The sequence below is a fragment of the Dasypus novemcinctus genome, chromosome 26 (assembly GCF_030445035.2).
Source record: "Dasypus novemcinctus isolate mDasNov1 chromosome 26, mDasNov1.1.hap2, whole genome shotgun sequence".
NCBI classification, from domain to species: domain Eukaryota; kingdom Metazoa; phylum Chordata; class Mammalia; order Cingulata; family Dasypodidae; genus Dasypus; species Dasypus novemcinctus.
This window is the reverse complement of record NC_080698.1, coordinates 13,193,992-13,206,404: the sequence shown is the minus strand read 5'-3', so window position 1 is coordinate 13,206,404 and position 12,413 is coordinate 13,193,992. Positions and strand designations below refer to the sequence as shown.

General features: G+C 64.5%; 1 protein-coding gene across 1 annotated transcript; it reads left to right on the top strand.

Moving 5' to 3' along the window:
- Positions 1-4,208: 4,208 nt before the first annotated feature.
- Positions 4,209-11,621, top strand: DUSP7 (dual specificity phosphatase 7). Its single transcript, XM_004465738.5, has 3 exons — positions 4,209-4,768; positions 6,222-6,656; positions 9,514-11,621. Exons 1-3 carry the CDS (start codon positions 4,252-4,254, stop codon positions 9,819-9,821), a joined length of 1,260 nt encoding a protein of 419 aa, XP_004465795.2. The 5' UTR covers positions 4,209-4,251; the 3' UTR covers positions 9,822-11,621.
- The last annotated feature ends 792 nt before the right edge of the window (positions 11,622-12,413 follow it).

The window sequence follows — 12,413 nt, the reverse complement described above, 5'->3', positions numbered from 1 at the left end:
GGGCCTGGCTGCTCCTCTCGGGGAGGAAGACAGGGGTGGACTCCAATTCATCCAGAACTTGTCACCACGGAGATCCCAGCAACAGCCAGTGGGCCAGGGTGAGCCTCTGAGATGTGACTGGGAGCCGGGGTAGAGGAGTGAGCATTCCACCAGCCTGGTGACAGTCCCTCGGGAAGTACCTGTCTGTGGGCACCCCCTACCCCAACAAGAATGGGTCTGAGCGTGTGCACATGTAATAGTATGAGCACACATGCATTGTGTATTTCAGCATCTGCACACATGCGTGTGTGTAGATGTGCCTGTATACACGTATAGACACGTGGGTAGGTCTACATGTGTGTTTGTCCTTACACATATGTATGTACGTGTGTGTGTACATACACACGCAAGGGTGTGTACAGCCAGGACTTCTGTCCCAGGCAGGGGAGGGGCTGGGCTTTTCCAAGTCCAGTCCTGGCCTGCCTTAGGCCTTAGTGGTCCTGATGGTGGTCCAGACAGGGAAAAAGATGTCCCAAGGCTTGGGCAAGCAGAGTGACCCCCAGTCCAGATGTCAGACAGGCCTCTGACGGGACACCTGCTGTGGCCCGGGGGAGCCGCCCTGGGCCCAGAGCAGCAGGCGGGGTGCCCGGTCCCCACCTCAGCCCCTGCTGGCCTCCCATGGTGGACGCATATTAGAAAGCTGCCCTCCAGGCGCCAGCAGAAGCGCACCCTAAATTGGGGGCGCTTGCCAGTGGGCAAATCTTTGGACCAGGAGGCTGAGGAACTAACCCCACTGGCTCTTGCCTTTTGGAACACGGTGACCTAAAGGGGCTCCAGTAGGAAAAGGGAACATCTGTTTCCAAGTCGCTTGAACTTTTTTTGGTGACCCAGCTCCTGTGTCACTGCGCCCTGTGCAACGTGGGGTGAGGGGGTACCCGCTAGGCCACGTGTGTTCTCCGGGACACGGCTCCTTCTAGAGGAACAGCAAAGGGCCATGAAACCCCCCAGCGCCACAGCCAGGCCTCCCTTCTCCTTGTGGTTCTGGGGCAGGATGTGGGCACAGAGGGGAGGCGGTTTCCAGCAGGCCTGGGGGGCACGGGCCGGCACCTGGCCGAACAGGAACTCGTAATTTTCTGAGAGGAGACGACCCGGCAGGAGCAGGCCAGAAGTGCCATCAGGCCTCTGAAGGGAGAAAGTCTGCTGGCAGGCTGTTGGACAGGGGCTGTGGCAGTGGGAGAAGAGATGGAGGCAGCAGGGAGGCTGGAGCACGGAGCAGGGGGTCAGCGGAGGCCTCCCTGAGGGTGACGCCTGAGTGGGGGTCGGACGTCTTCTGTCGGGGGGGGGGGGGGGGGGCGGGCCGGGCAAGGGAAGACCTTGTGCGAAGGCCTGGAGGCGGGCGAGTGGGCAGAGCCCTCAGAGGAGTGCAAACACCCCCCTTCCCAACCCGGGGCCGGTGCCTGTGCGGGGGCTGCAGGGGAGGGCGGGCCTAAACCCCGAAGGGCAGGCAAGACGGCATTCCTGAAGAGGACTGGCTCCGGGTACTGGGCCCCAGGCAGGAAAGCCCCCCTCCCAGGTACCCTCGTCCCGCATCCCCGAGGGGGGCCCACAGGTGCGGGGCAGCGCGGGCATCTTGCTGTTGAACCCGACTCAGGTTCCTGCTCTGCAGGTTCCTGCTCTGCTCTGGACCTCGTGCATCCCGGGCTCCTGGCTGCCCTCCTCTCTGCGGACGCCCCTGCCCAGGGCAGCCCTGCTGTGAACCGGCTGCTCCCGAGGCCAGCTGTTCAAGGCTCGAGGCAGGACTTCCTCTCAGGAACTGGGGCTTTGGGCCTCTGCTCCTGACTGGGTGATGGAGTCTAAAGGGGCACAGAGACAAGTGAGGGTCCCGAGCTAGTGCGAGGAGCAGCAGGGCCTCCTTTCCGGTCTCTAGGGTGGTTCCTCTGCAGGCACGGGGGACTGTGGGGCACAGCAGAGGATCCCCTTTCTGTTGTGCCCCTCTTGTGACAGCAGTGGCCAGGACCCTAGCCCGGACAGACATGTCCCAGCCTCACCTGAGGATGGCACAGCCCTCCTGTGACCTGACCTAACGATACCTTCTGGGGCATGCCTCGAGGTACCACGGTATCAAGTTATCCGTGCACGGTCCCACCTGGGGAGAGGCCACCAAACCCAATGTCTCCCCTAGAGAAGGAGAGGTCCCTATTATCCCGTCCTAGCCTCCGAGAGCACCCAGACGGGCCTCGAGCCAACCCTGGTGAGCAGAGGAGGGAGACAGCCAGGCTGCTTGGGCTGCCGTGGGGAGGACGGAGCACCCGCTGCTGTCCCACCAGCTCCAGGCAGTGCCCTCAGCAAGGCCCGCCCAGGGAACGGGTCACTCAGCAGCAAGTCACCCTCCCCTGTGGGCTTGCTCCAGCCCCCGCCCCTCTCCCTGACGAGCAGCACCTGGGCTGCCAGCCTAGGGGCCCAGCCTGAGCTGGGAGGCCGGTGGCATCTGCCTGGTGGACTGGGTGGGCGTCTAGACTTGCACTCAGTTTAACGACACTTGAGGCCTAGAGAGGCGAGACGCATCCTCAGGCCACAACTGGCAAGTGGCCGCCTGAGAATCTGGATCTTGGCCTCCCAGGCCCTGGAAGCACTTTCCAGCAGGCTGGGGTCCCCAGGGAGGCAAGCTCTGTGCAAACATCCCCAGGACAGCCCTGAGCGGGAGGCCAGAGACGACCCTCCTGCCCTGTCTCTGTGCATCGGTTCCCTGCTAAAAAGACCCTGTTTTAGGAATGTGACTGCGGGGGAGACCTCTGCTCCTTTGGGACACGGCACTGCTGCCTGGGCTGGAACCTTTCTGGGGGACGTATCCCTTACGTTGAAGGCTGGAGGACGACCGCCCTCGGGCAGCGGGGCGGGAATGCCCAGCTCCTCGTGGTTCCCGAAGTCCCCTCTTTTGTAAAGCTCCAGCACCCCTCTCCCGACCCCGGCGCCGCCCCAGCCGAAGGTGGGGCAAGGTGGTTCCGGGCTGCCCGGCCTCAGGCAGAGTGGGAGGGGTAAGGGCAAGCCCCAGGCGGCGCCTCCCCGCCCGCAGCCGAACTGGGACTTCTACAGACAGAAGGCAGGACCCAGCCACTGGCTCGGGCTCCCGTAGGGAAAGCGCGGCAGGCGCTGCGCACGCGCGCGGTCTGAGTCCGGCCGCTTTGTTCCAACGCTACCTGCGGTTCCATTCACCTCCTCCGCCCCGCCCTCCCGCGAGCAGACCCGCTCAGTTCGCGGAGGCTCCGCCCCTTCCCGCGCGGGGTGCGGCCGACGGCGCGCCCCGCCGCCCTCCTCCACCGCCTACTGCGGCAGCGATTGGCCCTCTGGGCGGCGCGCCCGCCTACTGCCAAAGCTGATTGGCGCAATGAGGCGGAGGCGGGTGAGGGAAAGCAGAGGAGAAAGGAGTGCTCCTCCCGACCCCGCCCGGTGGAAAAGTCACGTGGCGCTTCGCTCGGCCCCTGTCACCACAGGCGTGTAAAGCCTTCTTAAAGGGCCCGCGCTGCCTTCCCAGGACTGGGCCTTTCCAGGAGTCCTCCGCCCCCGCCCCCGCACAGCGGCGCCGCCCGTCCCCGCCTGTCCCCAGGTGCTGGGTCCCCTTCAGAGCTGCTGGGCCGAGAGCCCGCCCCCCGGGCTCGGAGCCCCCGCCCGTCCTCGGGACGCGGCGGTCGCCCGAGACTGTGACCGCTTAGAACGGCGCCTGGCACGTAGTAGGCGTTCGCCGCCGCCTGCTGAATGAACTCGCGGGGAGAATAAATGAATGGGGCCGGCGGAAGGGAGGAGGGGAGGCCGGCCCGGCCCGACGCGCGCCCCCCGGCCCGGCCCCGCGGCCCCGCGGCCGCAGTGAGCGCGGGCAGGGGGCGCGCCCCGCCGCAGGGCGCCGGGGGGCCGGGCGGGCCGCGGCGCGGGGGCGGGCGGGGGCCGCGGGGCCGCGGGCGCGGGGGGCCGCGAGCGCGCCCGCCTCCCGCGTGGGGAGGGGCGGCGGGGGCGCGGCGCCTTTAAGCCCGGGCGCCGGCCCCGCGGGCCCGCCCTCCCGAGGACGCCTGGGCGCGCGGCCGCCGGAGCCGCCGCTTCATTGGGGCTGTCAGGCCGCGGCGCGCGCGAGGGCCGGCCGGGCGGGACGGAGGCCGGGAGGCCGCGGCGGCGGGCGCGCGGCTCGGCGGGAGGCGGGCGGCCGGAGACGCGGCGGGGGCCCGCGCGGCCGGGGCGCCGTCCCGGGGCACGGCGGCCCGCCCCGGCCCGCCCGCGCGCCCCATGAAGCACCGGCTCCGCGGCCCCCCAGCGCGGGCGCACATGTCGGCCTCCGGGGCGGCGGCGGCGGCGAGCAGCGGGGCGGGGGCCGAGGCCGGCGCGGGGTCCGGGGCCGGCGCGGGCACCGGGGCGGGCGCGGCGACGGCGGCGGGAGCCATGCCGTGCAAGAGCGCCGAGTGGCTGCAGGAGGAGCTGGAGGCGCGCGGCGGCGCGTCGCTGCTGCTGCTCGACTGCCGGCCGCACGAGCTCTTCGAGTCGTCGCACATCGAGACGGCCATCAACCTGGCCATCCCGGGCCTCATGCTGCGCCGCCTGCGCAAGGGCAACCTGCCCATCCGCTCCATCATCCCCAACCACGCCGACAAGGAGCGCTTCGCCACGCGCTGCAAGGCGGCCACCGTGCTGCTCTACGACGAGGCCACGGCCGAGTGGCAGCCCGAGCCCGGCGCCCCCGCCTCAGTGCTCGGCCTGCTCCTGCAGAAGCTGCGCGACGACGGCTGCCAGGCCTACTACCTCCAAGGTGAGGCCCGCCAGACTCCCATCCGGGTTCCGGGAGTCCTGGTGGCTCCCCGATGACCTCCCGGGAGGCGGCTGCTTCTGCGAGCTCAGCCTCCCGGGGTGGGTGCCACGTCGCCCCTGTCTGCATAGCCCCCCTGGGAGCCCGGACCAGCGCTCAGGGCTTGGACAGGTGCCGGTTGGAGGGGATGGGGGTGCCCTCCGTGCCCTCTGGGCCAGTTTTCTCTGCAAGATTCGAGTGGGTGAAACAAACTTTTTCCTGCCTGGGTTTTCCTTTTTTCCCCGTTGATAGGGCGTCAGCAGCATCCAGGCTGGAGCTCAGCCCTCCACAGGAGGGACCCGGAGGGTGGCAGGGCCCCCCAAGTCCAGCTTTTCCAGGCTAGAGTACACGTCGCTCCAAGGAAAGGGTCAGGAAGGGGGTCTTTCACAATGCTATCCCCCCAGGGCATGGGGACCATTTGGGGCAGGGGACACTGGGTATCCCTGCATCACTGCCACCACCTGAGAGCACCACCTCTGGAAGGTGCTTGAGGAGGGGGCAGGCAGCAGTGTCCCTTGCCCTGGCACCGGGTGGCCCAGGTCCCTAACCTGGTCTGCCAGGGAGCTTGGAAAAGGGGGAGACAGTGCTGGGGGGGTGGGGAGTGGCTGCGGGCCGGTGTTTCCAATTAACATTCCAAAATGGCCTCTTGCTGGCAAGGGGGCGGGAGGGAGGGGAGGTCTGCGGCACCCTCGGGCGCAGGGCCCATACCTAGCTGCGAGACGCTCTCCATCTCCCTTGTCCCTGTAGCCCCCTGCGGGCCTCCAGCTCTGCAGTGTTCTAAGGGGAGTGTCTGGACAGGTAGAGGTGCCCTGGCCCGGGGGAATGGGGAAAGGGCCAGCCATTCCCTTCCTCCAGGAACCACGGCCGAGGGGCTGAAAGCCACCGGGCCCTCGTCCTCGAGTGGACCCAGATGTAGCTCTGAGCCTTGCCTTCTCGTCTCTAAGGGGGCTCTGGCCTGAGGGGGTGGCCAGCTTTCTGTTACCACCTAGTAATTATGGGGGGCAGATGGGTACCAGGCGAGCATGGTGGCTGCACAAGCGGAGTGAGCTGGGATCTGTCCTTCTGTCCCTAAAGCTGGTGGCAGGGCCAGGGGCCCTGAAGCCATGAGTAAGAGTACAGAGCTCTGGACCGCAGCTGTCCGCGCCTAGTCCCGGCTCCGTCTCTTACCGTCCCTTATTGTCCCTTACTGTCTGTGAGGTCTACCTCCTGGGGCCTCAGTTTCCTCACCTGTGAAGTGGGTCCTGGGGTAGCTGTGAGAACTCAGGAGAGGGTACATGGGCAAGCTGCTTGGCACGGCCCTGCTGATGTGTGCGACTTAGGGGCCCTGGCCGTCGGTGCTGTGCTGCCCGTTTGGGCTGGGGGCACTGGGAGGTGGCACTGGCTACCTCTCACCCAGGCCCCGTCTCACCCCTGGCAGGTGGTTTCAACAAGTTCCAGACGGAGTACTCGGAACACTGCGAGACCAACGTGGATAGCTCGTCCTCGCCGAGTGGCTCGCCGCCCACCTCGGTGCTGGGCCTGGGGGGCCTCCGCATCAGCTCTGACTGTTCGGATGGCGAGTCGGACCGAGAGCTGCCCAGCAGTGCCACCGAGTCAGACGGCAGCCCCGTGCCATCCAGCCAGCCGGCCTTCCCCGTCCAGATCCTGCCCTACCTCTACCTCGGCTGTGCCAAGGACTCCACCAATCTGGACGTGCTCGGCAAGTACGGCATCAAGTACATTCTCAACGTCACCCCCAACCTGCCCAACGCCTTCGAGCACGGCGGCGAGTTCACCTACAAGCAGATCCCCATCTCGGACCACTGGAGCCAGAACCTCTCCCAGTTCTTCCCCGAGGCCATCAGCTTCATTGGTAGGTGCCCCTGCGCCCTGGGCAGGGCGGGTGGGTGGGCGCGTCCGGGCGTACGCAGGGCTCTTGAGTGTTGCTCGCACCCAGCCGGGTACCTCTGGGCCTGTTGAGGCCTGTGTGTGCCCTGCGTGTGCCAGCACGTGCCCCTGGGTGTACCCATGCCCGCTGTGAGTCAGCGAGGCCCTCGGGCCCCTCTGCCTGTCAGGACCTGAGCGGGCCCCTGAGTCCTCAGCTCGCGGCCCCTCGGGGGCTCCCGTCTGGCTCGTGCTTCCCTGGCTCCGCTGCAGTTTCAGGCTTAGCAAGCTGAGACACCACACACAGACCTCCCACGGGTCCCCCTCGCTCTGTGTCACGCCTCAGCACACGTGTTTGAGGACGGAGGCTGCCACGGTGCTTCTTTGGGCCCTCTCGTGTACCTGAAGGGGCTGACGGGTGGCCGTGGCACCAGTGGGCAGCTGGCAGAAAGTAATAGCCTAGAGCGACTCGGTGGGGTCCCAGATTTTTTCAGGTGGTCTGTGGGGCTGACTGGGAGTATAGGGGGTGTGCAGGGAAGGGGGGGAGGCTGAAGAGGATATCCCCCAGGTCGGTACAGCCTGCTGCCTCCCCACCAGCCTCAGCTGAGGGGCTGTGCAAGCTGCCTCTGGCCTGTACATCCTGCAGCCTCCTTGGCCAGCTGGAGGCTGTTAAGCTGCAGGTCATCTCCCCAGCCTCTGGCTCTCACCCACCGTGTGGGGAGGGACACTGGATCAGGCCCAGTGTAAGCCCTGAGTCCTCTGTGCCTGGTGACCCAGTGGCCCAGCCTCCGGTGGCAGGGTAGGGGTGGCCTGGGCAGTCTCCTCCCACTGGCGGCCAAGTCCAGTGGAGGCCGTTTTGGTGGTGGCTGGGCTGGGTTAGCTCTAATAACAGGAAGTGGGAGGCTTCCCTGCCTCATCCGCTTGCTGGGAACCCAAACTAGGTGCCTGGCTAGAGAGGGAGGAAGGAAGCTGAGGCCTGGGGGAGGAGCCGTGGCTGGGGCTGCCCGGAGCTTCCCAGCCCTGCCCCAGAGAACGTGGCCAAGAGGGCTCTGGGTGCTGCCTCAGCGTTTGTCCTCCCCCAGGCAGGGAGGGGACAGGGGGAACCTGGACCCCTGGGGCTGAGCCTGACTCCCGGGGCTGAGCCTGACTCCCGGGACTGAGCCTGTCTCCCGGGGCTGGGCCTGACTCCCAGGGCTGAGCCTGTCTCCCAGGGCTGGGCCTGACTTCCAGGGCTGAGCCTGTCTCCTGGGGCTGAGCCTGTCTCCCAGGGCTGGGCCTGTCTCCCGGGGCCTCATCCTAGAGGGTCCCTCCACCTCCGCGGGGGCAGGACAGGGCAGCGGGGCGGGAGAGACCTTTTCCTCCATCTTGACAAGTCAAGGAAATAGGCCCAAGCATCCCAGAGGACTGGGGGCGGGACCAAGCAGCAGCCCCTCCACTCCTCAGCCACACCCTGAAAGGGCTAAAAATAAAGCCAGCAGAAGCAGTTTCACTTCCGATCACCCAGGAGCGGGTTTGGGAGCCAGGCATTCCCCCTGTCCTGGGGTGTCACTGCTGGAGGCTTGACCCCCCGCCCCCCTTTTCCCGCTCCCAGTCTCTAGCTCAGACCACAAGGCTCTACCTGAAGCCACAGTAGCCTTCTCCCCTACTGCTGGTCCTGCCCCCAGTGCCTTGGCCATGAGGCTGCCTTGCCCATCTCAAGTTTGGATTAAGCACCTACTGTATGCTTGGCGCTGGGTCCCCCTGGGTGGAGTAGAGGCAAGGAGGGCAAGCTCTGTCAGGCCAGAGGCGATGAGTGCCGGATGAGGAGCAAAGCATGTGTGTCACTTGTAGAGGAGCACCGATTGAGTGCCGGCTGTGTGCCTGGCGCTCAGTGGGCTGGGAGCCAGGCAGTTGGAGACCCCTTGTTAATCCACATCCCTGGCGCAGCTCTGGCACAGAGAGAGGCAGCCGTCCAGGGGTCCAGGGGAGAAGGGATTGTGGCACAGAGTTAGTTGGTAGTTTGGCTGGTGCTTATTGAGCTCCTACTGTGTGAGGGCCAGGAAGCAGGTTGTGGGAGTGGGCAGCACTGGGGAAAAGCTGTGAGGGCTGGAGGATGGGAGGGAGGCTTGGCGGAATTTGGTCGGCGGTGGTGGGAGCTGCCACTGGCACCCAGGCCTGCTGGGAAGGGTCTAGCAAGTGGAGTGGGTGGGCCCCACTCTAAAACCCCCATGTGAAGCTTCAGGCATGGCCCTCGTCCCAGGCTTTGGGGGCTGCCTTGCTGGAGGGTAGAGGCACAGCCACGCACTGCCATCTGAGGAGCCTCCCTCGGGCCCGTCACCCACATGACTCTCAGGGTGCCCGGGGGTGCTGCACAGGAGGGCAGATCTGCCCCCACGCCCCGGTCGAGTGCTACGAGTTAGGAGCTGCCTTGGTGTGGCCTTGGGTTCATCCCTCTGTCTCTGAGCCTGTCTCTTCATTCATAAAATGGGCTTACCTAGGCCTGACGCAGGTGCTGAGAGGATGCAGGAGGTGCCTCAGCACCGGTCGGCGCACCCAGTCGGAGCGGCAGTGGCACCAGCAGTGGCCATGGTCCTATAAGTAGCGTTTGTTGAGCCTGTACTTGGCTCGGGTCCTTTGAAGAGCACTCTGAAGAAGGAGGCCCATTTTACAGATGGGGAGACTGAGGCCCAGGGACTTCAGTGTCTTGTAACTAAAGCACGGCAGATCCTTCCCCATGGCTGTGCTCTTAACCTTGACCTCAAGTTGCAGCCCCATCCCTGTGGGACTTGGCCAGGTTCCTCCAGGACCGGGGCAGCATCTGCCACCCTCTGTGCCTCCCCACCCTGACCCGTGCCTGTGTGTTTCAGATGAGGCCCGCTCCAAGAAGTGTGGCGTCCTGGTGCACTGCCTGGCAGGCATCAGCCGCTCGGTGACGGTCACCGTGGCCTACCTGATGCAGAAGATGAATCTGTCCCTCAACGACGCTTACGACTTCGTCAAGAGGAAAAAGTCCAACATCTCGCCCAACTTCAACTTCATGGGGCAGCTGCTGGACTTCGAGCGGACGCTGGGGCTGAGCAGCCCGTGCGACAACCACGCGCCCAGCGAGCAGCTCTACTTCTCCACGCCCACCAACCACAACCTGTTCCCGCTCAACACGCTCGAGTCCACGTGAGGCCAGGCACACAGGTGCCAGGCGGGGGGGCCCACGCCTGCTGCCCCGGGCCTGAGGACCTGCATCCGTCGCCTGAGTCCAGCGGCCTGGGCTGGCCGGTGGCTTCGTTCACCATTCGGTTGGGGCCCAGCCCCCGGGCACGGCCTCCTGCAGGACTTTCTGGGGAGGGCCTCGACCCTCGGACACGTGGCTTTAGGGGTCCAACAGGGCCTCATCCTTGTCCCAGGACACTTCTGCTGATGGCCTGGCCAATTTGGCTGTTTTTTAAAGACATATCCATGGACCTGAGTTTACTTTTTACTTTGGGCAGGTAAATCCAAGCTCCCTGGAGCCTGGAGAGTGTTCAAGCTCTTCTCAATTTTCCTTTTTTTTTTTTTTTCAATGAAAAGTATTATTTTCAGGCTCCATGCAACAGTGGATTGTATAAACCAGTATTTTATCCCTGTCTTGATCCTGCAAGAGAGAGAGAAGCGGTCTCAGTTTTGTTTTTATTTCATTTTCAAAAAGCAATTATTGGTGGTTTTTTGTTTTTGTTTTTTTCTCATGGAAAAGACAGACCCCGTGTTGATCTTGACCAAATGCATTTTGCACATGTGTGAAGCCTCTGTTGCTGCAGCAGGCCCTTCCTGAAGGGGCGGCTTGCTGCTCCCCAGGAGCTGGGACGCCCCAGTCATGCCCACGTCCCCCACGCTTGGCTCAGCCTGACTTGATGCCGCGTCTGCCTGCCACGACTGATGACTGCGTGAGCTGGGACGGGTGGGCTGACCGGGGGCTTTTGCATTCTCTGCCCTCCCAACCGCCCCCAGGTGGTCCTGCTGCCCTCCCGAGGCTGGCGCCGTGGCCCCTGCCGCTGTCCTGCTGGAGGTGGGACACAGGAGGCTGCCAAGCAGTAGCATTAACCCTTTGGGCTCGGCTCCTGGGAGGGCCTGGGCTCTGGGCCCTTTTATACACTCGACTTCTGTCTCTCTCTCTGTTTGCAGCTGGGAGTGGAGACCCGGGCGGGGGGGATGCGCAGTGGGTGGGGTTGTACCCCTGCCTCCCGTTTCTTTGCCCCCTCCTGGCTGTTGCTTCGCTCCAGCAGCTGCTCCCAGCTCCCTTCCCCCGTGGAAGCCCGCGCTGCTCTCGTCTTGCCCATGCCTTCTCTTCCAGGAGATTCGTTCCCACTTCAGCCCCGGGGCAGGGGTGGGTGGGACGGGTGCAGGGAGGTACCTCGGACAAGTGGAGGGCTGTGAGGCTCGGTCTACCCTACCCCTCCCCTAGTAGCCACAGAACAAAGCCACGGATTCCGTTATCCTCCTCCAGTTTTGTCCCTTCTCCAACCTCAGTTCTACCAGGCGTTAGGACTGCGTGGGGGCTCGGGGAGGGGCGCGCCACCGGGCCGGGGTCCCCAGGGAGCCAGCACTCAGCGCGTGAGCGAGGCCACGGAAACTGCCCCCACTGCATCTTACCTCGAGGGCTTGTCTTCAGGGATTCTTACGGGCAGCAGATTAGAATCTTGCCACAGCTGAGAAAGCAGACGAAAAGCTCCCATGCCGCACATGGTTCTTGCTCTCTCTCTCTTTCGTTTTTAAAAACAAAAACCCAGAAAGATGCATCAGATTTGTGTAAATGAGGGTATGCCAAGAGGGTGGCCAGTTTTGCTTTATGATCTTATGAAGGAAAATTTGTGACCCTACATATATATATACACACACATACATATGAATATATATATATATGAATACATATATATATATATATCTCCCGAACTGGCAACGGGATTTTGTTTATATTGCAAATAAATATTATTTTTTCTTTAAACTGACTCGTGGTGTCCGGTAAGGGCCTGGGAAGGTGAGGTGGACGCTGTCGGTGGCATTCCTGCCCTGGGAGGCTGGACTCTGGCCCTCCTGGGGCCTGCCGGGCACCTGCTCTGTCAGAGCTGCCCTGCAGAGGGACGGGGCATGTCCCAGCCCTGCAGCACTGGCAGGCAGGGCTGGGGGGCTTTCTCTGGGCATCTGCCCATTGTCTGGCAGGAAATCCAGGCTCAGGTTGCAGGGGCCGAGGTCACACAACTGAGGCCCGACTCGCCCAGAATTGCCCGAGGCTCCCCCCTTGGAGACTGCCCAGGTAGCCCCGGCCTTTGCCCCTGGAGCCCCAGGTCCCCTGCGGCCGCGGGGCCCCGCTCCTTTCTCTTGCTGTGGTGGTGGGAGAGGGGCGCCTGCCGTGACACCCTTCCCCTGCCTCCCATGGTTCCTGGGACGCTGGCGGGACCCCGACACCCGGGTGGTGAGCGCGTCAGCCCCGCTTAGCTCCTTGGGAGCTGGGCGGTGTTGGACAGGTACCCTAGCCTCCTCGAGCCTCAGTGTCCCTCTCTAGAATGGGGCCACTTGCCCCCAGGTTCTGAGTGCCTCCTGGGCAGGGCACGACAAGCCCCTTGTGTGCGTCTCCTGCTCTGGGCTGAGAGTCACAGGAGGAGTTGGCCGTGCCCGGGCTCCCTGCAGAGCAGGATGGACACGGCACCCCCTCCAGCCTCTGTGGGGTCCAGGAGAGGCCCTAGGCTGGAGCAGGGAACAGGGAAGGGGCCTGGAGGAAGGGTGGGGAAACGGAGGC